Source organism: Salmo salar, chromosome ssa03 (genome assembly GCF_905237065.1).
Source record: "Salmo salar chromosome ssa03, Ssal_v3.1, whole genome shotgun sequence".
NCBI lineage: Eukaryota > Metazoa > Chordata > Actinopteri > Salmoniformes > Salmonidae > Salmo > Salmo salar.
The window spans coordinates 66,451,279-66,475,756 of NC_059444.1; the positions used below are offsets into that span (position 1 = coordinate 66,451,279).

At 44.1% G+C, this 24,478-nt stretch overlaps 2 protein-coding genes across 5 annotated transcripts; one reads left to right on the top strand and one right to left on the bottom strand.

Annotated features, from left to right (window-relative positions):
* Positions 1 to 314: 314 nt before the first annotated feature.
* ddx17 (DEAD-box helicase 17) lies at positions 315 to 15,258 on the top strand. Of its 2 annotated transcripts, none has more exons than XM_014193261.2 (13): positions 315 to 939; positions 3,352 to 3,508; positions 3,815 to 3,911; positions 4,101 to 4,234; positions 4,808 to 4,873; positions 4,996 to 5,137; positions 5,275 to 5,435; positions 9,656 to 9,828; positions 9,982 to 10,092; positions 10,256 to 10,317; positions 10,444 to 10,503; positions 13,593 to 13,820; positions 14,021 to 15,258. In XM_014193261.2, the coding sequence occupies exons 2-13, from the start codon at positions 3,500 to 3,502 to the stop codon at positions 14,467 to 14,469; spliced, it is 1,692 nt and encodes a 563-aa protein (XP_014048736.1). In that variant the 5' UTR covers positions 315 to 939; positions 3,352 to 3,499; the 3' UTR covers positions 14,470 to 15,258. The 2 variants fall into 2 exon arrangements, with proteins under 2 accessions (XP_014048736.1, XP_014048734.1); XM_014193259.2 differs by having other exon boundaries at positions 315 to 790.
* Positions 15,259 to 15,545: 287 nt separating this feature from the next.
* Positions 15,546 to 24,450, bottom strand: LOC106601224 (ADP-ribosylation factor-binding protein GGA1). Of its 3 annotated transcripts, none has more exons than XM_045715153.1 (17): positions 24,323 to 24,450; positions 23,325 to 23,409; positions 22,639 to 22,714; positions 22,404 to 22,502; positions 22,189 to 22,312; positions 22,007 to 22,107; positions 21,777 to 21,857; positions 21,291 to 21,428; positions 21,063 to 21,144; positions 20,840 to 20,953; positions 20,555 to 20,698; positions 20,382 to 20,455; positions 17,397 to 17,587; positions 16,838 to 17,037; positions 16,581 to 16,750; positions 16,386 to 16,496; positions 15,546 to 16,258 (listed from the first exon to the last, which is right to left on the bottom strand). In XM_045715153.1, the coding sequence occupies exons 1-17, from the start codon at positions 24,375 to 24,377 to the stop codon at positions 16,148 to 16,150; spliced, it is 1,956 nt and encodes a 651-aa protein (XP_045571109.1). In that variant the 5' UTR covers positions 24,378 to 24,450; the 3' UTR covers positions 15,546 to 16,147. The 3 variants fall into 3 exon arrangements, with proteins under 3 accessions (XP_045571109.1, XP_014048733.1, XP_045571110.1); XM_014193258.2 differs by lacking the exon at positions 24,323 to 24,450 and adding an exon at positions 23,896 to 24,086; XM_045715154.1 differs by lacking the exons at positions 23,325 to 23,409; positions 24,323 to 24,450 and adding an exon at positions 23,896 to 23,987.
* Positions 24,451 to 24,478: the final 28 nt, after the last annotated feature.

Below are 24,478 nucleotides of genomic sequence, written 5' to 3' on the forward strand. Positions count from 1 at the left end.
ACTATTTTTTTATTTTTATTAAAAGAAACTAGACTTCATTGTGACGACGGCAAACATATTTCTGGATCTCCAGGACTTTACAGCCAAAATGTTACAGGGAATACTGAATGAATATACTGAACCTTTGTAGGGATCTAAATATAGATTTGAATCTGACTGTTTGAGTACAGTTTGTTTTATTTACATTTGAATATTATAAGTATATTTTTTTCACCCTTCCCTTCTCCCTATTATTTTTGGTTAAAGCTTATCAGTTTTCACCCCATCCAGTAGGTGGAGACATGCACCTCTAACGTTGTTTGTGGACCGCCGTAATACCATAGAAGAAGAACTCTAGCTAGCTGAAGTTAATAACAACACTCGCTGCAGCGTATATAAATATTTGGCTGCAGTTTCCGAGACGTTTAGCTACCACCTGTTTGCGTTGGTTTGTAGTAAAAACCAAAACTAGCTACTTGTTCATTTGTCGAAATAACACTTTATACACGTTCGTTCAATAATATTTAAACCAATTTAGACTCAGATTCACATTTTTGTATCGCTAGCCAGCTAACGTTAACACAATAAGGGCCTTAACTAGCTAGAGTTACTGTAACGTTGATAGCTTGCCGTTTTGAACGCGAGAATCTAAGGCTTGCCTGCAAAAACTTGGCCCTGTTCCAGCGGAGAAATATATTTTTTATATATATATTTAACCAACTAACTAGCTAGGTAGAAGTCGAGTGGTTTTCAAAATGAGGGGCGGTTCGTCGTATGGAGATCGGGACAGGGACCGTGGTCGCGACAGGGGGTAAGTCAGGCAGCTAACTTAGCTATTTACCTGGAAACCCGAAGATTAATTGCATTGATTTCTACGTCAGCATAAATTTGCGTTTGAATCAGGAAAGTTTCCCCATACGACCTCTGCAAGCCAGAATTTACCGGTTGGTTCTTTTGCAGGTAGGAATGTGAGAGTCGACAATATATCCACAGGAAAGCATACGCTAATTAATTCAACTTTTCAAAGCTTTGGTAGTGCGTTCAGATTTCTATCACCTGAAGCATGGGCACAAGATGAAAATACATGTGTAACAGTGTTGCTTCCTTACTTCTCCTCGCCCCTACCTGGGCTCGAACCAGGGACCCTCTGCACACATCAACAACTGCCTCCCACTAAGCATCATTCCACAAAAGCCACGGCCCTTGGAGATCAAGGGAAACAACTACTTCAAGGTCTCAGAGCGACTGACGTAACCGATGGAAACACTATTAGCACGTACCCCACTAACTAGCTAGCCATTTCACACCGGTTACACACCCCCCTTTTGACCTTTTTTTCCGCATCAACCAGTGATCCGTGTCACTGCACTAAATGTAAGCTAGCCATTTCACACCAGTTACACATGCACGCCATGCAAGCATACATGGTTCTGGGCACGTTACAGGTGATATAAATCTGCATGTGTTTTGATAAGGTGATTTTATTATACTTTACTGTGGGTTCAGTGCATTCGGGAAGTATTCCAACCCCTTGACCTTTTCCACATTTTGTTATGTTACAGCCTTGTTCTAAAATTGATTAAATTGTTTGTTTCCCCTTATCAATCAACACACAATACCCCATAATGACGACAGCAAAAAGAGGTTTTAATTTATTACAAATGTATATAAAAAAAGTTATATGACATTTACATAAGTATTCAGACCCTTTACTCAGTACTATGGTAAAGCACCTTTGCCAGTGATTACAACCTCAAGTCTTCTTGGGTGTGACGCTACAAGCTTGGTACACCTGTATTTGGGGAGTTTGTCCCATTCTTCTCTGCAGATCCTCTCAAGCTCTGTCGGGTTGGATGGGGAGCGTCGCTGCACAGCTATTTTCAGGTCTCTCCGGAGATGTTTGACCGGGTTCAAGTACGGGCTCTGGCAGGGCCACTCAAGAACATTCAGAGACTTGTCCTGAAGCCACTCCTGCGTTGTCTTGGCTGTGTGCCAAGGGTCGTTGTCTTGTTGGAAGGTGAACCTTCACCCCAGTCTGAGGTCCTGAGTGCTCTGCAGCAGGTTTTCATCAAGGATCTCTCTGTACTTTGCTCTGTTCATCTTTCCCTTGATGCTGACTAGTCTCCCAGTCCCTGCCACTGAAAAACATTCCCGCAGCAGGATGTTGCCACGACCATGCTTCACCGAAGGGATGGTGCCAGGTTTCATCCAGACCTGACGCTTGGCATTCAGGCCAAAGTGTTCAATGTTGGATTCATCAGACCAGAGAATCTTGTTTCTCATGGTCTGCGTCCTTTAGGTGCCTTTTGGCAAACTAAGCGGGCTGTCATGTGCCTTTTACTGAGGAGTGGCTTCTGTCCGGCCACTCTACCATAAATGCCTGATTGGTGGAGTGCTGCAGAGATGGTTCTTGTTCTGGAAGGTTCTCCCATCTCCACAGAGGAACTCTGGAGCTCTGTCAGTGACCATTATGTTCTTGGTCACCTCCCTGACCAAGGCCCTTCTCCCCCGATTGCTCAGTTTGGCCAGGCGCCCAGCTCTAGGAACAGTCTTGGTGGTTCCAAACTTATTCCATTTAAGAATGATGGAGGCCTTTCTGTTCTTGGGTACCTTCAATGCTGCAGGAATGTTTTGGTACCCTTCCCCAGATCTGTGCCCCAACACAATCCTGTCTTGGAGCTCTACAGACATTTCCTTCAACCTCATGGATTGTTTTTTACTCTTGCATACACTGTTAACTGTGGGACCTTAGAAAGACAGATGTGTGCCTTTTCAGATCATGTCCAATCAATTGAATTTACTACAGGTGGACTCCAATCAAGTTGTAGAAACATCTCAAAGATGATCAATGGAAACAGGATGCAAATGGCTACCCAGTTTATTTGCATTAAACTGGGTAGCCATTTTCATCCTGTTTCCATTGATCATCCTTGAGATGTTTCTACAACTTGATTGGAGTCCACCTGTAGTAAATTCAATTGATTGGACATGATCTGAAAAGGCACACATCTGTCTTTCTAAGGTCCCACAGTTAACAGTGTATGCAAGAGTAAAAAACAATCCATGAGGTTGAAGGAAATGTCTGTAGAGCTCCAAGACAGGATTGTGTTGGGGCACAGATCTGGGGAAGGGTACCAAAACATTCCTGCAGCATTGAAGGTAATAAGAATATCTAACCCAAGATGGATAGCTACAATGAATCTATAAAGACCAGCTACTTAGCTAGACAGCTATGTAATCCTCTTCATACCCTTTGGGACCAATGGACAAAATGTGATCCCTCCAATTCTTTCTGTCCTTGGCAAATGTTGTGTACAGTGAGTCTAGCTTGAGGTAATCAAATACTGATCTATGTATTTGTCATCTTGTTAGGAGTCCTCGTTTTGGGTCTAGCAGAGGTCCCCCTCCCAACAAGAAGTTTGGGAACCCAGGGGAGCGTTTGCGCAAGAAGAAATGGGACCTAAACGAGCTTCCAAAGTTTGAGAAGAACTTTTACAATGAACATCCAGATGTCCAGCGCATGAGCCAGGTATTTCCCCACACCAGTGTGCTTCAGTCATGGAGAACCACAGGTGTGTGTGCATTTCTTACTGCACAGTCCAGTAGACCTACTATGACATCTGATTCAACTAATCAAGGGTTTGATGTTTAGTGAATCTGGTTTATTTGTGCTGGGCAGTCTGCACACTCTTGGTCTCCACTAAGATTGAACAGCGCTGCCCTACACTCTTATTGACTTAGTCTGCAGTTGTTGCCAGATGTGCCACCCTTGACACTATTGGTGGACAGTTATTTTTTTTCCTTATTGTCTCAGATATTGTTTTCTGTCTTTCAGTATGACTTGGAGGAGTTTCGCAGGAAGAAGGAAATCACTATCAGGGGGTCAGGCTGCCCGAAACCTGTCAGTAGCTTCTCCCAGGCCCATTTTCCCCGTAAGTACAAACACTTTTCAGTACAACTTAACTGCCCTGGCGTCATTGTGAATATGCATATTGTTTTCACCTCTGGGGAAACATCTATTCTGGCAGGTAATGTGGCCAATTGAACCTTAGTTTTGGTAACCAATGCAATTAATTGTTATTTAGTTATGCTTATAAGATGTTCTTTTCCACTTCAACCAGAGTATGTGATGGATGTGCTGATACAGCAGAACTTTAAGGAGCCCACAGCTATCCAGGCACAAGGCTTCCCTCTGGCCCTGAGTGGCAGGGACATGGTGGGCATCGCACAGACAGGTTCTGGGAAAACCTTATCGGTGAGATGCAGCTGTAGCTCCGTCTGCATACATTCACAAGAACAGAACAGGATGAACAAAAAGTTACAGCAACACTTAGGAACAATAGCAGCATGCACAGTGTTCATATCTGTAAACATTTTTATTAATTTGTCTTTCTGCCCATTTTTACACATACACCTGTGTTGACTGCCATACAATATCCTCAGTTGTCTTGTCTTCCTTCTAGAGCCTGACCGATATGTGTTTTTGGGGGTCTGATACCGATTCAGATTTTTTAGAGGGGGACAAAACGTACCAATATGATATACCTGCAGATATACTGTTTTACAGTGGACAAATTAATGTGAACATTTTCCACACTGACTTCAGAAATTGCCATCCAAGAGAGCAATTGTCTAAGAAATATGCTGCAAATGTTGATTTCTTACATTGTGACAGTAATGGCACATCATGAGAATGTCCACAAGTGTCCCTTTTTTCATCCTATTCATTGAATATGTGTTATAGTGGAATTGATCGGGCTCTACTTCTATTATTAATCTCTCCTGCTTGATGTGGGGTGTTTATCCCCTTGTTGTTGTATCTCCTCAGTATCTCCTGCCTGCCATTGTGCACATTAACCACCAGCCCTACCTAGAAAGAGGAGACGGACCAATCGTAAGTAATCCATTTTGGATGAATCTTACAGCATGTTTCCTATAATTGTTCATATGAATGGATATCAGCCACTTCCAAAATGTATTATATTCAGGGAGTGTTTTTTTTCTATCCCTGTGCAGTGTTTGGTTCTGGCACCAACTCGAGAGCTGGCCCAGCAGGTTCAGCAAGTGGCGCATGAATACGGAAAGTCATCACGCATCAAGAGCACCTGTGTCTACGGGGGAGCGCCCAAGGGACCCCAGATCCGGGACCTGGAGAGAGGTAAGGAGGCTCCTCTGGAAAAAGGCCTACACACTAGTCACTATAACCTATATGCTGAAGAAAATCCATACTCTTTTTCCATTACGCATGTCTGTCTAAACCAGAGAAACCTACACTGCTTTCTTTCTCCCTCCCAGGTGTTGAGATCTGCATCGCCACCCCGGGTCGTCTCATTGACTTCCTGGAGGCAGGGAAGACCAACCTACGGCGCTGCACCTACTTGGTGCTGGACGAGGCTGACAGAATGCTGGACATGGGCTTTGAGCCACAGATTCGCAAGATTGTTGACCAGATTAGGGTGAGCAGGGTTCTCTAGTCACTCAAGCAAAGTGACCCTCATTTTACAGCTGTTATAACCTTATCTCTTTCCAATGCATTAGCTACACATTGATGCATTTCAGGCCTGCTTAAGACCATATACACTGAGTAGGGCTGTCCCTCACAAAAAAAAAATATTGGTTGACGAGAGTCGTCCTGTTCCTTCGACCAATCGATTGGTTGAAATGTTTAAACTTATTTTTCCATATATAGACACACACACCCTATTTGTTTGAAAAAAAATCTACTACATACAGTGCCTTGTGAAGTATTCGCCCCCTTGGCATTTTTCCTATTTTGTTGCCTTACAACCTGGAATTAAAATAGATTTTTGGGGGGATTGTATCATTTGATTTACACAACATGCCTACCACTTTGGAGATGCAAAATATATTTTTTTGTGAAACAAACAAGAAATAAGACAAATAAACAGAACTTGAGCGTGCATAACTATTCACAAAGTCAATACTTTTAAGAACCACCGTTTGCAGCAATTACAGCTGCAAGTCTCTTGAGGTATGTCTCTATAAGCTTGGCACATCTAGCCATTGGGATTTCTGCCCATTCTTCAAGGAAAAACTGCTACAGCTCCTTCAAGTTGGATGGGTTCCGCTGGTGTACAGCAATCTAAGTCATACCACAGATTCTCAATTGGATTGAGGTCTGGGCTTTGACTAGGCCATTCCAAGGCATTTAAATGTTAACCCTTAAACAACTTGAGTGTTGCTTTAGCAGTATGCTTAGGGTCATTGTCCTGCTGGAAGGTGAACCTCTGTCCCAGTCTCAAATCTCTGGAAGACTGAAACAGGTTTCCCTCAACAATTTCCCTGTATTTAGTACCATCCATCATTCCTTCAATTTTGACCAGTTTCCCAGTCCCTGCTGATGAAAAACATCCCCACAACATGATGCTGCCACCATGCTTCACTGTGGGGATGGTGTTCTCGGGGTGATGCGAGGTGTTGGGTTTGCGCTAGACATAACGTTTTCCTTGATTTTCCAAAAAGCTAAATTTTAGTCTCATCTGACCAGAATACCTTCTTCCATATGTTTGGGGAGTCTCCCACATGCCATTTGGCGAACACCAAACGTGTTTGCTTATTTTTTCTTTAAGCAATGGCTTTTTTCTGGCCACTCTTCCGTAAAGCCCAGCTCTGTGGAGTGTACTCCTTAAAGTGGTCCTATGGACAGATACTCCAGTCTCTGCTGTGGAGCGTTGCAGCTCCTTCAGGGTTATCTTTGGTCTATTTGTTGCCTCTGATTAATGCCCTCCTTGCCTGGTCTGTGAGATTTGGTGGGCGACCCTCTCTTGGCAGGTTTGATCTGGTGCCATATTCTTCCAATTTTTTAATAATGGATTTAATGGTGCTCTGTGGAATGTTCAAAGTTTTGGATATTTTTTTATAACCCAACCCTGATCTGTACTTCTCCACAACTTTGTCCCTGACCTGTTTAGAGAGCTCCTTGGTCTTTATGGTGCCGCTTGCTTGGTGGTGCCCCATGCTTAGTGGTGTTGACTCTGGAGCCTTTCAGAACAAGTGTATATATACAGAGATCATGTGACACTTAGATTGCACACAGGTGGACTTTATTCAACTAATTATGTGACTTCTGAAGGTAATTTGTTGCACCAGATCTTATTTAGGGGCTTCATAGCAAAGGGGGTGAGTATATATGCACACACCACTTTTCTGTTTTGTATTTTTTTTGTTGTATATTTATTTGACAAAGTTAGAGTCGTTCAAGTGAAGACCGCCTGCGTCATCGACATGCCATGAAGGCATCGCTCTCTGACCAAATATGGTGTCCTATAGGATATACTACACCCCTAATTATTTAGTGAAGTTTCGTTACATTCTAGGATCTCTGAGGAATACATACAAACGCGATTTGACTGGTTGAAACAACATTTAGGTTGAGATTTTCAGATTCCTTTCTTTGCAAATTGAACGAGTGGAAATACAAACTCGATCGTGCATGCTATATGGACCTTTTTAGGATATGGAAAAGGATTTTATCTAACAAAACGACATTTCATGTTATCTCTGGGACCCTTTGGATGATAAATCAGAGCAAGATTTCAGAATGTAAGTACACATTACACCTTCAGAGATGAATTTATCAAACCTTTCGCTGTGAAAAGTGTTTTGTTGTTAGGAGCTCTCCTCAAACAATAGCATGGCATTCCTTTGCAGTAATAGCTACTGTAAATTGGACAGTGCGGTTATATTGACAAGAATTTAAGCTTTCAGCTGATATAAGACACTTATATGTACCGACATTTGTTGTCTCTCTAAAATTTGCGATGGTGACACAAGGTGCTGCATGATGCCGATCCCTAAGAAGATTTATTTAAGTGAAACATGTAAGCATCGCATGCATGTGACCAATAGGGCCTGACCTATAGCCTATCATATTCACATCAATAAATTGATTATAACAGTTGCTGTTAAATTACAATATTTTTACCTTTTCTGACCATTTGGAACAGTGTAAACAGAAACTGTTCTAACGGGGGAAAAATATATAAAGCCTTTATTACAGCAGACTAAAACAAGTTTCATGCATTCGTAAATTGCGTTTTATTTCTTGTTTAGGCTAATTATTCAAAGCTCCCTTTGTTATTTAATTTGAAAACTAAAATGCTTGATTGCATTTCAAAAAAGGAGTGTATCATATGCTGTGTGATGGCATGAATGATTGATTGATACAGTAGCCTATATATTGAAATATAGGCCTAAGTAAGTTACGGTGTTAAGACTAAACAGGATGCGCTCTTAAGCCTACAGTTCGATAGTGGTTATACAAATCCTACTAATGATAACGACATTACTAATAATTGTAATATCAATAAGAAGATCAATAAAAAGAAGGGTATCGAGGTGAGAGCTGCGTGCATATTATGTGACAAACAGGTGCTTTTAGATTACAATCACATTTTTCTGCCTGTTTCGGAACAGTGTAAACAACACTAAATAAGTAATACCAGTCTGTTCTAATGGGGGGAAAATGTAACGCCTTTATTATAGCATAGCAAAGATTAAAAACAGCCGAATCTGTGAAATTGCTTTATCTGGCATTTTGCCATTGCATGAGGCTTGGTGCTAATGGAATCATTAGGCTATGAAACAAACACTCCAACAGGCAACAGAAGCAAGATCGGTCTTATTTCTGTAGATATGTATGGATGATTTATAAAGCCCGGCACATTTAACAGTTAGGCTATTGATTATAGACCTAATTAAGTTGGGGTTTCCTCAATTTTCTTAGACAATCAGGTTAAGGCTGTTTCCTCGTTGCTGCTGCTGCTGCATCTGCCGCATTGTTCTCAATCCCAATATGCTGGTTAACTTTGCTATTATGCACATAGCAACATAGGGAAAGGTGCTGATTCTACAGCGCACTGAAGATCGTTTCAGAACCGTGGACAGTAACTGTAGCCAACACGGGAGAAAGCGCATTTGTTATAAAAACAATAATAGATTTATTAGTGTTGCACTATTATCTTTTACATAATATAACCATATACAATTTCAGTATCACATCTTACAGTGATGGAGTGTGCTCTTTCCATGACATAGTTTTCACCTGGTCAGTCTATGACCCCTTATTGATGTCATCCACTATAATCAGTGTAGATGAAGGGGAGGAGACAGGTTTAAGAAGGATTTTTCAGCCTTGAGACAATTGCGACATGGATTGTGTATGTGTACCATTCAGAGGGTGAATGGGCAAGACAAAATATTTAAGTGCCTTTGAATGGGGTATGGTAGTAGGTGCCAGCCACACCGGTTTGAGTGTGTCAAGAACTGCAACGCTGTAGAGTTTTTCACGCTCAACCATTTCCCATGTCTATCAACAATGATCCACCACCCAAAGGACATCCAGCCAACTTAACACATTAGATTCTATGTGGAAGGCTTTCGTCACCTTGAGTCCATGCCCCGATGAATTGTGGCTGTTCTGAGGGCAAAAGGGTTGCCACTCAATATTAGGATGGTGTTCCTAATGTTTTGTACACTCGGTGTATATTTCAGTAGATGGACTACTACAAATTCTTTATTCCAAATGGCTAGTGGTTTCTAGTCTATATCCCCAAACTGCTGCTATACTGTAATAAAACATCTGATACTGCTGCTAGCTACTGCAAAATGTGCTTACGTTTTTTATCAAGAGTTTCTAATGCTGCTCTCATCCCAGCCTGACAGGCAGACCCTGATGTGGAGTGCCACCTGGCCCAAGGACGTGCGGCAGCTAGCAGAGGACTTCCTGAAGGACTATGTCCAGATCAACGTGGGAGCCCTGGAGCTGAGCGCCAACCACAACATCCTGCAGATTGTGGACGTGTGCACGGAGATTGAGAAGGACAACAAGTGAGGCTAATACTTCACTCTACTCCGCTGAAACATTAGCGTTAGTGAATGGGACTGTGTTGATGTAAACTGATGAGGCTTGGTCGTAGACCGATGTAACTAACTCTCCAAAGAGCTTTCATTGGCTAACATGTTCGCTCTCCTTCTCCCCAGGCTGCTCCAGCTGATGGAGGAGATCATGGCTGAGAAGGAGAACAAGACCATCATCTTTGTGGAGACCAAGAAACGCTGCGATGATCTGACCCGCAGAATGAGACGCGATGGGTGAGCGAGGGAAAGGAACACACACACACACACACACACACACACACACTGGGAGTAATGAATTGAATTTATTGAATATAAAATACTTCTGGTCATTGGGTTGTACTACTTCATAACAATTCCCAGTTCTCTGATCAAGCTGACAGGTTGGTTTGCTCCTCAGGTGGCCAGCGATGTGTATCCATGGTGACAAGACTCAGCCGGAGAGAGACTGGGTGCTGACAGGTAAGACGTGGTTTATTACGAGTATTATATGGGCTAGTATAGGGCTAATTGGTATTGGTTGTTGTCGTGACGCCTTCCTTTGTGTCCCTCAGCTGATCTCTTGGCATTTCCTCTCTCCTTCTATAGAGTTCCGTAGTGGCAAGGCTCCTATTCTTATTGCTACTGATGTGGCCTCACGTGGTTTGGGTATGTACTGTGTGCTCAGAATAAAAGCACAGTCCCTCGGCATGAATACAAACACAGACATATTCCTTCAATGGGCTATGAGTAGGACACCTAATTGTGCTTAGATGTACAGTATACTAGCCACATTGCATGTAAGAAACCCAAGAAATGTATAGATTTATTGAATTCATGAAATGACCTCCACAAAACACATTGAAGCAGATTTCTGTGAGTACTGTTGCCACTTTGTTTAATATGAAGTGTGGCTTCTTGTCAGTAGTACTTCTTAGATACAGAGTATGTATTTAAGAAGTATGCCTTATTTCTGGAACTAATTTTCCTTTGTGGAATGCCAGGTCCCTTGACTAATGGAAACATCCAACCATTGAGTAGATCTAAAAGCATATAGTAATTTGAGCTACCTTTTATCAGTGTGTGAAATATTAACTTAAAATAATGGGTATGGAGAGTGATGCACCCCCTTATGGCAATACCTTTTTATAACCAAATTTTGTTTTGTTTCTGTGTTCATTTATTTTCTTTCATTTTGTTTTTGTTTTGTTTCCAAGTCTCTCTTCCGGCACTAGAAGCGCACAGGCCCACTGGAGCCTGCAGCCGGACCTAGGCATGACTAATCGAGCCTGAGTTGCGGAGAGAAACACAGGGGAGAGGAGGCCTGATTTATCAATCCCAGACACAGACATCTCTCAGAAAACCCAGAACAGACCCCTCAAAAAAACTCTCCCCCTTCCAGCAAACTGACTGCCTGGATGACAGGGGGGGGGGGGGGGTGGGGGTTCTGCTGGGATTCCAAATTTTAAACTGGGGCGGGGCGATCAGCTCAGAGGGCCAAGAGGGGGGCGGCCTCCCACAGGCTATGCCATCAGCCTCCAACAGTAACGCACCATATGTAGTTCCTTTCATAAATTCCACTAATATAGCTACACAATGCTAAGCAGGTTTGTTTCGCGAAACAGCTTTAAAGTTTTCAAAGGATTTCCCCATGCCCTTTGCTAATATGGAGTATTTTCAAAAAGCCCTAGTTAGACATCTTTGAAGATACTAAATGAGGTTTGGCATCATTTGAGATCAATTGATTGATAAGTAGTTTGCCATAAACATTCTTAAAGTAATTCTACCATACAGTATAGCTAGTCTTAAATGTAGACAAATCATTTCCCCAGAGGTTAATAGATACAGTGGTGCGTTACAAGAAGACAGGAAAAGGCGGCAGGCCAAGTATTTGTCGCTTTGCTGGAGGCTCCCCTCTAAACTGCCCCTGCAGCCCCCTATGCAGCCTGACACCCCCACCACTGGCTGTGCCGGCCTCTCCCTCTGCGGGCGTCATGTCTGGTCCTGGCTGGCAGGAGTCCTGGCCTGAAGGAGCCTCTCTATATTTCCCCCCTCTCTCTGTCTATCCCTCCTTCTCTCTGCCCACCCCTTAATCTCTCACACTTTACACTGTCCATTTACCTGTTTATAGTCCACTGTTTAGAGATACATTCTCTTTCTACCTCGCCCTATGCTTATTCTTACCTTGGTCATATGATCCCTTGGCCTTCTTCCCAAATCTTTCATGCTTTCATCTCTTTACTTCAAATATCGAATGACTCTTTGTGTGCATCATGCAAAGACAACCCAGACCTGTAGATTCAGAAAAATGGAAACGTTCTACCTGTGCTCAGCAAACCCCAGTCAGAATCATGTCCTGACAACATCTCTATATTCACCCCTCTTCAAATGCTCACTGTTCCCTGGCAAAGTCCCTTAATGTTGAGTATTTTTAGCTCCCCAAAACCTCTACATCGCCATCCCAGTGTCTGTTTCTTGTTACTGCACTTGAACCCCTGGGCTCCTGGACATGCTGTCAGTCTGGGAAGGACCTGGGGGGACTTCCCTGGGTCTCTTCCATTTGTCTCCTCTGCACAGATTTCTACCAAAGACCTTGGATAATCTCAACAACAACCCCAGAAAATATCCCCCAAACTAGAATTAAACATCAGGTATTCGCTAGAAACAGGAGAGGATGCTTACCATACAGGTAGTTACAGTAAGTCCATATTTAGACCCCTGAAGTCACATTGAAGTACCCAACAGTACAGAAACAGTAGCCCAAATTCCCCTATTCATGCCCCTGATGACGTGAAGAGGCAGAGCAAGGGTGTAGTGTCAAATCCAGTCCAGCCTGGGTTCTGGCTCTGCCACTCCAGTTGGGAGGGATGTGTGGAGGAGTGATGGGAGGGGGGAGGACCCATGTTGTCCTCCTCACTCTCCTACCCCGACAGACCTCCCAGGACTGGTCAGGGGGGACAGAGGGCACTAACCTTGTAAGTCATCTCTAATACGGGGTAAGTACCTCACCCCACCTTCCCTGTTCCCATCCACCTCATCGGTCTGTAAGAAAAAGGAGACATTTTTAACCCACAGCAGTGTTTTCTGAGCCCTATGTCAACTGTAATGAGAAACAGACTTTAAAAAAAGTTAAATTCCACCCTTTAAAGAAATCTTACCATTTACCAGTTTTGTCAATGGATACAGATATACCCCATTTATTTATTTGGAGTTTCAGCCCCACTCAAAATGGGGATGTTCAAACCCTATTTGTAATTATTTAGTCTATCTGGTATTGATTGGCTGTTATTGTAACGTTTTGGTCACGAAGAAGCAGTATATTCAGTGCTTGACCAAAAGCATTTGAAATATATACTGGCTGGGATACTGAGGAGCCCATTGTATTTTTCAAGGAACATAGTGTATTGGTTAACAAATAATATTAACAGTATTGTAGTTATGTTGGGGTAAGTCGGATTTAAGTTTTTCTGCATTATGTACGAATTACAGTGTTCACTAGACAGGTAAGTGAGGTTTCAGAGTTTGATCTGTGTCTTATGGTTATTGTCTGTACCAAGTACATTTCTAGTTTTGCTTGGTGCACAAAGCAAACATCTTAAAATGGGAATGAATGAACTCTCCATTCCTCTCTCCGACCTTTCCACAGGTGGCATATTGTTGTGAAATGTTTCTATCAATCAATGCTGCTTTTCCTAACTTGTCCTTGTCTCTTCTCCCTCCCCATTGACTAACCCTCCCTACCCAACTCCTAACCCAAGATGTGGAGGATGTCAAATTTGTCATCAATTATGACTACCCAAACTCCTCTGAGGACTACATCCACCGTATCGGCCGTACGGCCCGTAGCACCAACAAGGGTACGGCCTACACATTCTTCACCCCGGGCAACCTTCGTCAGGCCCGTGAGCTGATCCGTGTGCTAGAGGAGGCCCGGCAGGCCATAAACCCCAAGCTGCTGCAACTGGTCAACACTGGCCGTGGAGGAGGTGGGAGAATGAGGGAGAGCCTTCAAGGGAAATGTCTGGGGGGGAAAGAGTTGCCCCTCTAGATTTTTTTGAAGTGATTGACAGTGGGCTGTTGACTTGAGGTTTCTTCATTGTACGTTGAACAAGCTAGTTTTTTATAGTGTGTGTCCAGGTATTTGCAGAATTTTATAACTCAGACTTAATCTCTCTTTGGAATGCAGGAGGCAGGTCACGTTTCCATGGCAACGGCTCCAACGCAAACAACCCCAACCTGATGTATCAGGATGAGTGCAACCGGAGCATGCGCACCGTAGGCAGCAAGGACAGCCGGGGGAGCAGCGGCAGCTTCAGCCGCGACAGCCGAGATGGAGGGAGCAGCCGCGCCGGGGACAGGTCGTCCTCTTCCTACAGGGACAGGAGGGACAGCCGCAGCTATGGCTCCAGCTCCTCCTACAACCAGTACAAGTCCGGGAGCAGCAATGGGGGGCAAGACCAGTCAGCGGGACAGTTTAGTTCAGTCAGCAGGTCCAGTCAGCCCCCTCCACCCCCCTCAGGGCCGCAGCCCCTCATGGCCCAGAAGTTTACCCCAACCCAGCCCATGATGGGATTAATGGGGCACTCGCCTTTCCAGTTTGCTCCCCCACCCACTCCAACCTCACAGAGGAAGTAAAGCTGGGGCTAGCCCTCACCACACATGCATACAATCCCCAACATCAACCAGAAAAGTCAGTTGTTTTGAGATTCTGGAGTACTGTGCTTGAAATCTTGGCCTTAGCTGACATAAATCCAGAGGTGTTAGATTGGTGAGCGTTAAAAATAAAGTCAGCCGATTTGTTGTGGACGTTCAACATTCCAATAATGAACTTGCCTGACTAACAAGTAGTTAGTGCTTTGAAAGGATTTTTTAAAGCATTAAAATAGCTGTACAAATGCAGATTGTCCTTTGAGTAGGTCGACCACGTTTGTGCTGAAAGGTGATGAAAGCATTTTTGAAGTGCCGTCAAATTTGTTTCATGTTGTTTTTCAGCTTTAGTTAGTTTGTACATACGTGATTATTTTCCCATTTAGAATTTCTCTGTTAAAGGTGATCAGTAATTCAGTTCCAGGACAGTATTTTGAAATATGGGTTGACATTTCCTGTCATGAGGTAGTTATTTGACTTATGTAGGTTACATTATTTTTAATTGTTTATTTTGTGGGATCATTCCAACCCCTCGGTAGCCGAACCATATGATTTCATTTTTGTTTCATGGTCTTGGGATATTGTTTCTCTATTGAACTCTGTAAACCTGTCACACATGCTTGTTTCTTCCTAGTGTAGGGATGTATAGGTTTGTGCTTCTCTGTCCCCAGCTGTAGTTGAATCATTCTAGTATGTAGACAAGACCAACCTGTAAAATCAATTTTTTACTGTCTGGTTTTGTTTTTCAGGTTTCAATAAAGCTTTTGAATGTTTAAAGTGTGTCTTAACATTTTGTTTCTGTACTCCACTAGGTGAGGTATTGATGGTGCTCCAACTAGTGCTGTTAAAACTACCAGTGTGAATGAGCTTGGTTAAGATTGTCAGACTCCTACAGTTTAAACCCCAAGAAAAATAACATTCTCTTTGCAAATGTACATAAGTTCCATTGGTGGAATGAGCTTGGGAGACTCAAGCCTTTGAGGAAATAGTGATTCAGCAAGACAACTTGATATACATTCATCTTTCTTTAAAACATTTCTTCCCGGGAAAGATAATCTATGAAGCAGCGAGGAGTAAAAGATTTATGGATCAACCGAGTAACAGGTAAAACCAACAAACCATCCAAAGGGACTTGATAGTGAAAACAATCCTTAAATAGGCACAAATGGCAGATTAAATAGGACTTCAGTGTTAGAATGTCTAATTCTACATGACAAGGATATCAGGCAAACCATTCTCCGTGCAGGAGAGGAAGAATGATCCTTCATTATCACAGTCAGCAAACCTGGGAGCATGGTGGGGTAAACGCAACGTCAACTAATTCAACAGCATAGTCTACAGCTATTTAAACAAAAAAAAGACTCAAAGATAAAGACAACTTCCCAAAGGGCCCATTGCATGAAAGGAAACAAATTCTATGAATGAAGGACAACCTATTTGTTAAAAACAAGACATGGCTGTGACACACTGTCTGCTGTGCAATAGTACTATGTATGTTTGAAAGCAGCCAAATAAAGTTCTGTAAAGCTGCACAGAGAACATTACTCCAAAGCATAAAGGGAACACACAGTTGAGATTGGCTAAGCAAGGAAATAGAAGCATTTTTAAAAAGCAAGGTTTATGCAGTGTCTGAGTGAGATGCCAAATCTTGTCAATCTGTTGAATGTTAAAGATTGCCCCATGTGTCTGAAGGTGGAAACTGTTCTACAACTGCTCTTTCATCATGGTCTTCCTCTCCTAGCGTGAAGGTTAGCTTGTATTGCAACTGCACCTTCTCCTGGAAAAGAAGAGAATTGAGGGTTGCAGAAGTCTATTTGGCTTCATAGTTACAAGAAAATGTTAATGTTGGGGATGCCACAGGGGTATATAACAAGCCTTAAATGAGTGTCTACACAGTCTAGTACCTTGTGAGGGTTGGCCAGCAGCAGGATCTGTGTGATGGCTGCAGGTGGGAGGATTGGGTTGAAGGCTGGAAGCTCCGTTCCTGATGGGGGCTGTAGCTTCACTCTCATTGTCTACAACAGAGGTCATGATGTCAACCCTACACTGACAATGGAACTGAAGGTGAAAAAGGCAGATGAAGAGAGAAGAGGTCTTACGTCAGGGACAGAGGCCTGGAAGAGGATGTTGCTGACGGGAACCGGGGCGGAGGAGAGCATGGAGATGATCACCACCAGCACATCAGCAAGAGAGGGCGGAGAGTCACGTGCAAAGTGGAAGAGCACCCGCAAACTGTGGCTATCAAACACCGTCACAGGCAACAGGCTGCCTGGATACAACAGAGTTTAAAACACTGTTCAATTGTGATGCACTATTAGCATAGCAAGTAGATACTAGAAATATTATAGATACTTACTGGGCTTAATGGACTCAAGCGGCACAAAAACATCTGTCAGGGTCGTTTCTATAGGGGGAATGACTGTGTGAACCGGAGAGGCGTCTAACAACCTATCACCTAGGAGAGCCACCGGGTGCTCAGGGGAGAAGGCCGGGGTAGGATTAGTTCCAGATTTGTTCTGGAGATCTCGTAGAGTAGGTTTGAACGGTTGCTTGTCCCTGAAAATATATAAAAGGTACTACATAAAAGGTTGAATAATATTGCTGAGTGTCTGTCATGTTGTTATAACAAGTTGGCATGGTCAGCGCCTCATGGTCAGCGCCTCATGGTCAGCGCCTCATGGTCAGCGCCTCATGGTCAGCGCCTCATGGTCAGCGCCTCATGGTCCTTCATATATGGTTTAGCTTCTTCATATATTGTTTTGCTTATACAGCACTTGAAGTGACTTCAAATCGTAATGAACACAGTGGTCCATCAATACTGTACTAAGCAGCAACATAACTGGCAGACTAACACGAATACTTGACACAAACATCTCCTGCGCTGTAAAACCATCCCATAGTGAAGGGTTAGTTACCATTTGACCTGCAGGCCCTCTGGAGGTAGGGACTGCTGCAGCAGCGTCTTCCCCAGCAGATCCAACTCATCTAAGGCTGAGCTTCCAGACGTGGCTCCAGCAGAAAGAGGCTGGGTGTAGGGGAGCGGATCTGGACTCAGTAGTACACTAGGCGCTGCTGGGATATCAGTAATATCCACACTATCGGAAGACTGTTGCAAAGAAAGCGATACCATGTGTAAGACACAGTTGTGACACTTGTCGTTAAGGTAAAATCATGAACCTGCCTAAGTAATGGCAATCTATCAAATCAAATTCTATTGGTCACATACACATGGTTAACAGATGGTAATGCGAGTGTAGGGAAATGCTTGTGCTTCTAGTTCCAACCATGCAGTAATATCTAACAAGTAATCTAACAATTTCACAACAACTACCTTATACACGCAAGTGTAAAGGAATGAATAAGAACATGTACATATAAATATATGGATGAGCGATGGCCGAACGGCATAGGCAAGATGCAGTAGATGGTATAGAGTACAGTATATAAATATGAGATGAGTAATGTAGGGTATGTAAACATTATATAAAGTGGCGTTATTTAAAGTGACTAGTGATACATTTATTATATCCGATTTTTAATTATTAAAGTGGCTAGAGATTTGAGTCAATATGTTGGCAGCAGCCACTCAATGTTAGTGATGGCTGTTTAACAGTCTGATGGCCTTGAGATAGAAGCTGTTTTTCAGTCTCTCGGTCCCAGCTTTGATGCACCTGCACTGACCTCACCTTCTGGATGATAACGGGGTGAACAGGCAGTGGCTCGGGTGGTTGTTGTCCTTGATGATCTTTTTGGCCTTCCTGTGACATCGGGTGGTGTAGGTGTCATGGAGGGCAGGTAGTTTTCCCCCGGTGATGCGTTGTGCAGACCTCACTACCCTCTGGAGAGCCTTGCGGTTGTGGGCAGAGCAGTTGCCGTACCAGGCCGGTGATACAGCACGACAGGATACTCTCAATTGTGCATCTGTAAAAGTTTGTGAGTGTTTTTGGTGACAAGCCAAATTCCTTCAGCCTCCTGAGGTTGAAGAGGCGCTGTTGCGCCTTCTTCACCACGCTGTCTGTGTGGGTGGACCATTTCAGTTTGTCCATGATGTGTACGCAGAGGAACTTAAAACTTTCCACCTTCTCCACTACTGTCCCGTCGATGTGGATAGGGGGGTGCTCCCTCTGCTGTTTCCTGAAGTCCACGATCATTTCCTTGGTTTTGTTGACGTTGAGTGGTTATTTTCCTGACACCACACTCCGAGGGCCCTCACTCCTCCCTGTAGGCCGTCTCGTCGTTGTTGGTAATCAAGCCTACCACTGTAGTGTCATCTGCAGAGTTGATTGAGTTGGAGGCGTGCATGGCCACACAGTCATGAGTGAACAGGGAGTACATGAGAGGGCTGAAAACGCACCCTTGTGGGGCCCCAGTGTTGAGGCTCAGCGGGGTGGAGATGTTGTTTCCTTCCCTCACCACCTGGGGGCGGCCCGTCAGAAAGTCCAGGACCCAGTTGTACAGGGCGGGGTCGAGACCCAGGGTCTTGAGCTTAATGATGAGTTTGGAGGGTAATTCCTCTTGTCCAGATGGGTTAGGGCAGTGTGCAGTGTGATTGCGTCGTCTGTGGACCTATTGGGGCGGTAAGCAAATTGGAGTGGGTCTAGGGTGTCAGGTAGGGTGGAAGTGATATGATACTTGACTAGTCTCTCAAAGCACTTCATGATGACGGAAGTGAGCGCTACGGGGAGATAGTCGTTTAGCTCAGTTACCTTAGCTTTCTTGGGAACAGGAACAATGGTGGCCCTCTTGAAGCATGTGGGAACAGCAGACTAGGATACGTATTGTTTAAATATGTCCGTAACCCACCAGGTCTGCACATGCTCTGAGGATGCGGCTAGGCATGCCTTTCTGGGCCGGCAGCCTTGCGAGGGTTAACACGATTAAATGTTTTACTCACGTTGGCTGCGGTGAAGGAGAGTCCGCAGGTTTTGGTAGCAGGCCATGACGGTGGCACTGTGTTGTCCTCAAAGCGAGCAAAGTTGTTGTTTAGTTTGTCTGGGAGCAAGACATCGGGGTCTGCGACGGGGCTGGTTTTCTTTTTGTAATCCATGATTGACTGTAGACCCTGCCACATACGTCTTGTGTCTGAGCCGTTGAATTGCGACTCTACTTTGTCTCTACACTGACGCTTAGCTTGTTTGATTGCCTTGCGGAGGGAATAGCTACACTGTTTGTATTCGGTCATGTTTCTGGTCACCTTGCCATGATTAAAAGCAGTGGTTCGTGCTTTCAGTTTTGCGCGAATGCTGTCATCAATCCACAGTTTCTGGTTAGGGAAGGTTTTAATTGTCGCCGTGGGTACAACATCACCGATGCACTTGCTAATAAACTCGCTCACCGAATCAGTGTTGTTCGACGCTATCTGGAACATATCCCAGTCCACGTGATTGAAGCAATCTTGAAGCGTGGAATCAGATTGGTCGGACCAGCGTTGAAGAGACCTGAGCACGGGCGTTTCCTGTTTTAGTTTCTGTCTATAGGCTGCGAACAACAAAATGGAGTCGTGGTCAGATTTGCCAAAAGGAGGGCGAGGGAGGGCTTTGTATGCGTCGCGGACGTTAGAGTAACAATTATCCAGAATCTTTCCAGCCCAGGTCGCGCATTCAATATGCTGATAAAATTTACTGAGCCTTGTTTTCAGATTAGCCTTGTTAAATTCCCCAGCTACAATAAATGCAGCCTCAGGATATGTGGTTTCCAGTTTACATGGAGTCTAATGAAGTTCTTTCAGGGCCGTCGAGGTGTCTGCTTGGGTGGGAATGTACACGACTGTGATCATAATCCAAGAGAATTCTCTTGGTAGAGAAGCTAAAAGGGACTCAATGGATTTGGTGTTAACTGTGAATATTATGCATTGTTTTGCATCATGTCTCCCTGTGTGAAGTGCTCAGTTCTCCCCTCACCTGGAAAGAGTCCCATGCGGTAAAGTCCTCAGGCTGGGAGGCCAGGTTGGAGGCGTGTGTCCCCTCACTCAAACCTGGGAAAGATAGGCACAAAGTCACCCACAATTAACACACACAACATGGAAGTAGCAGAGGTCTTGGAAGACTTGATGTAAAATGCTGTCTGCCCTTACCCAGTGACATTAGCTCATCGTCAAGGAGACTGATGCCCATCTCCTGAGAGGGAGCATTTAGGCTGTCTGTTGGAGTGGGGAATTCTGGGTAGGAAGGAGGTGACGTGTCCAATCCCGATAGATCAAGTAGCGCCGCACTACTTCCTGGAAGAGATAAGTGTACAGTGAGAGGAAATCTTTAGCCCATGCATGTAATCATATACTCTAGTCCCCTCCTACCAAGCTTGTGTCAAGTGACCCTATCGTCCCTATGGATGCATGTGTCATTGACCCATTGTTGCTCACCTGTGAGCCTTTGTGTATTAGCTGAGTTGTTCCCGTTCACCACCTCTCCCTTCACCTGCTGCCTGTACAGGTTGATGACCTGAGTCAGGTTGTCGTTGGCCTGGAGGATCTCCGCTGCCCGCCCACACACACAATTGTAATATACCGTATATCGTCACCCACATATTCTTCTCTCTCTGTGTACCATACACTTAAACACATTGAGGAGTGTCTGAAACCTCACCCAGAGTCTCATCATTGTCCTCTGTATCACTGGCCAGTCTGAACAATGTGGGTCTCATCTTCTCACAGCGCTGGTACAAGTCCTAACACACAAATACACACTATCAAATGTCTGTATCTGCATGCAGTGCTTTGTATACATCATATATAGGTGATGCGGTTATGGCACTGTGGGAGTTGTCTCTGGTTTGTCATAGCATGGTGTTGCTTGTGTAAAGGTGCCACAGACCTGGATGAGCTCTGCATTGCTCTGTGGGTTGGTGGTCCTGTCATAGTCCTCCAGCAGCTGAGTCAGTAGGCTGACACTCTCGTTCACATCCTGGATGGCGTTCACACGCTTGGACAATTTCTCCGCCCGCTTCTGGTCCTGAAACACACACACAGGTCAGGAAGAAGAAACCAGGGAGGGAGGAGGGGGAAGAAAAGGATCCTTTGTCCCTAAACTAAAGGAGTCATGAAAGCACTGAATGATTCTGACAAGGAGACAACCCTCAGGGCAGAGCACCCACTTTCTCACTCAGTCCCCTTACATGACAGTATAATACTAAAGCACTTAGGCATTCACTTTCTCTCCCATACTAACACACACAGACCAGATAATACTGTTCACACTGTGCGATGTACATATCTGTATTACTGTAATGTAACAGCCTATAATATATATATATAATACACTTTATTCATACATTTAGGTGAGCTTCAGAAAAGAGACTACCTCCTGCACCATTTCCTGGATCAGTTTGTTGGCTGCTTTCAGGTCCTCAGGGTGAGTGCTGTTCAACAGGCGAGTCAGTGTCTACCAAGACACCAGGGAGGAGGAAGAATTTAAAGTTAGGGAGAGGGGAGGTAAATGGAGTGGAGAATGCATGGTGAATCACATTTGTAATGCAAAATTTGAAGAAGAAAAAAATAGTTGTATGTTTCTTTTGTTTAACAATGCCTTACCTTTGACTTCTCCTCGTCCTCAAATATGGCATTTTTTGGTCTGGGAGGTGGAAGCAGGAGGAGTTTGTCAGCTGGAATAACAGGGTCCTGTTTGACAATGCCTGGTTAAAAATAAAAAACATGAACAACTACCTAAACAACAACTGTGCGTCCATCACTATCATAGCTTCACTGCAGCTCACCCTGTTTTTTAAGCATCTGGTAGGCATCAGCGATCTTTGCCTCGTCAGGCAGCCCCAGTGTCCAACTATAGATGAGCTCCAACACCTTCTTCTTCACTGGCTCTGGAGCCCGGGTGCCGAGGTACTGAGGGAGAGAGCAGGAGCATGCTGAGTGAGAGCTTATCCAATTTTAACATACTTGCTCAGTGAAAGGCACAGACAGAGCCGATCATTACCTTTGGAGAGACCACTTTGATGAGCTCGTTGAGGAAGCGAAACTTGCCCACCTCACTGTGGAACCTTTCCCCACAGCTCTTCATGCACATCTCCAGCACCTGATTGTACACACATCACAAGTGAGTCAAACAATTAAGTTATTCAATATGACTGTAGGTACACACACTAGACAGAAGGCTGTCAATTGTATTGGCTCTGATTCCTATTACAACACACTGCCATCACTCAACTCACCACGAGTGCCTGCATGGCCTCCCACTCCTGAGGTGATTGGATCTTGTGAGCCAGTAGCCTGGTGGCTAGCTGGGGTCTGAAATGGAACATAAAGAGTTTGATTTGCTGCCAACTTCAGCCACATCAATCTACCATTGACTATTGTATGACATGCAATTTTACCTCTCCCTCTACTCTAGACAACACCATGTTTTTTATTGACTGACACAGATGTCAGCACAGGGTCAGTGTCAGAAATCTTAAAATGGGGAATATGAAGAAATCGCTCCCCAATTTCCTTTTGCAAAAATTTGAATAGTTTACCTAATTTCAGTTTATGTGGAAAAACAAGCAATGTGTAGTATAGGCAATCATTGTACCATCTAAACCTCTGAAATATATTATAAATAACTACAAATACTGTATTTTCAGTTGTATGAAGCTGGCGTACAAAACCAAAAGTAAGACGCAAAAACGAAAATTAGGGAATGGGACGCATAGAAATAACACACAAAGAACAAATCTACCGCTTCTTAGACTTGTTTTCAATGAGAATGACAGATTTCTAGAACTCACATTCCTATGTGAATTTGGACATAGCCCAAAAAGTTCTATATTGTAGCTTTAAGTAACAAGCATGTACTCAGTACAGCTACTCCTGAGAGGTGAAAGTGCTAAGATGTGTACATGTTATGACATTCACATACCCCTCCAAATCATTGTTGAGCTGGTCACAGAAGGCCTGGATGCTGTCCCAATCTGTGTCTCTGTTTAGTGGGTTTGTGGCCTTGTCTAATGGGAGAATGAAGGAAATTGGGAAAAGGGGAAATAAAGGTTCATCTGAATACTTTAGCCTTCCAACAGTACTTTGGACACGCCTTTGTAAGGGACTCCAACTCCAGTTCTCCCACTGACCTAGTGAGCTAGGCTTCCTGCATTTCACAGCACTGTCACTGTCACATAGCTAAGCGTATAGTCACTGGCAGGATATGAATTCACGATAGGCGGCTTGCTGGTTCCCGTATCTAGCAAGAGTTCGATGCATTCTCTCTAGTCTAGATGGTTCTGGGAATCTATCTGGATAGCTAGTTATCTCACGTTAGCTTCACAGCTGGCTAGCTTGCTGTTTATGAGAGGTCTAACGTCATAGTCCCTCTCAGTTTGCACCTTGATTTTGCTTAAACTGTCATCTCGGTCGACTGCGACACGGTTATTTTTCCAAGGATGCATGCTCCAATAGCTCTCAATACAACCTAAATAACTTTTAAAAATACTTACTGATACGTGACTCCAAACTCTCCGTGTCAGGCGGCGCCGCCATCACTACGAGAATTATCTTTACCATGAACGTGTCTCGCGAGCACTAGCGGTTCTGGAGGGGGGGGAGTGCCCCGTGACAACAATTTTGGGCCCCCTAAATGTGGAGTATGAAATAATTTTTGCTATCGTTCCTTTTTTTTACATCCGTTATTAGACAGTGGCAACGCGGAACACTAATTTAACCCACACATTTTCTAGAGGGACGGCTTTAGGCGGAACACAACAGTATCGTACCACATGCAAAACGATATGACAACAATAACGTCTAATGTAACTGGCCCCTCTAACAGTACAACTGGCCCCCAGCTTGCCCCCCCCCCCCAGTTGAAATGGTCTAGAACCGCCACTGCTCGCGAGGAACAAATGTGAGAGCTCCCCTTCTCACCTCTCAAACAGTGATGGGTGGATGATGAACGCAATGGCAGCTGGCACTGGCGCATAAGAATATATAACACAGAAAAAAGGTTATCATACTTTCTAATGAACCTTCTCGATCACACTGAAGTTGTTTATTGCAAACCTGTGCAGACAGTGCAACCAG

What these genes read in the sequence shown, in the direction of transcription:
- LOC106601224 (XM_014193258.2), bottom strand. Translation starts at nt 23,962, where the DNA reads ATGGTAAAGATAATTCTCGTAGTGATGGCGGCGCCGCCTGACACGGAG. An exon ending in GAGTTTGGAGTCACGTATCA is followed by an intron (nt 23,410 to 23,895) that starts GTAAGTATTTTT and finishes TTCTCCCATTAG; the next exon opens with ACAAGGCCACAAACCCACTA. An exon ending in TGCTGGCCAACCCTCACAAG is followed by an intron (nt 16,259 to 16,385) that starts GTACTAGACTGT and finishes CTTCTTTTCCAG; the next exon opens with GAGAAGGTGCAGTTGCAATA.
- ddx17 (XM_014193259.2), top strand. Translation starts at nt 735, where the DNA reads ATGAGGGGCGGTTCGTCGTATGGAGATCGGGACAGGGACCGTGGTCGC. An exon ending in GTTCTGGGAAAACCTTATCG is followed by an intron (nt 4,235 to 4,807) that starts GTGAGATGCAGC and finishes GTATCTCCTCAG; the next exon opens with TATCTCCTGCCTGCCATTGT. An exon ending in GAGAGACTGGGTGCTGACAG is followed by an intron (nt 10,318 to 10,443) that starts GTAAGACGTGGT and finishes CTCCTTCTATAG; the next exon opens with AGTTCCGTAGTGGCAAGGCT.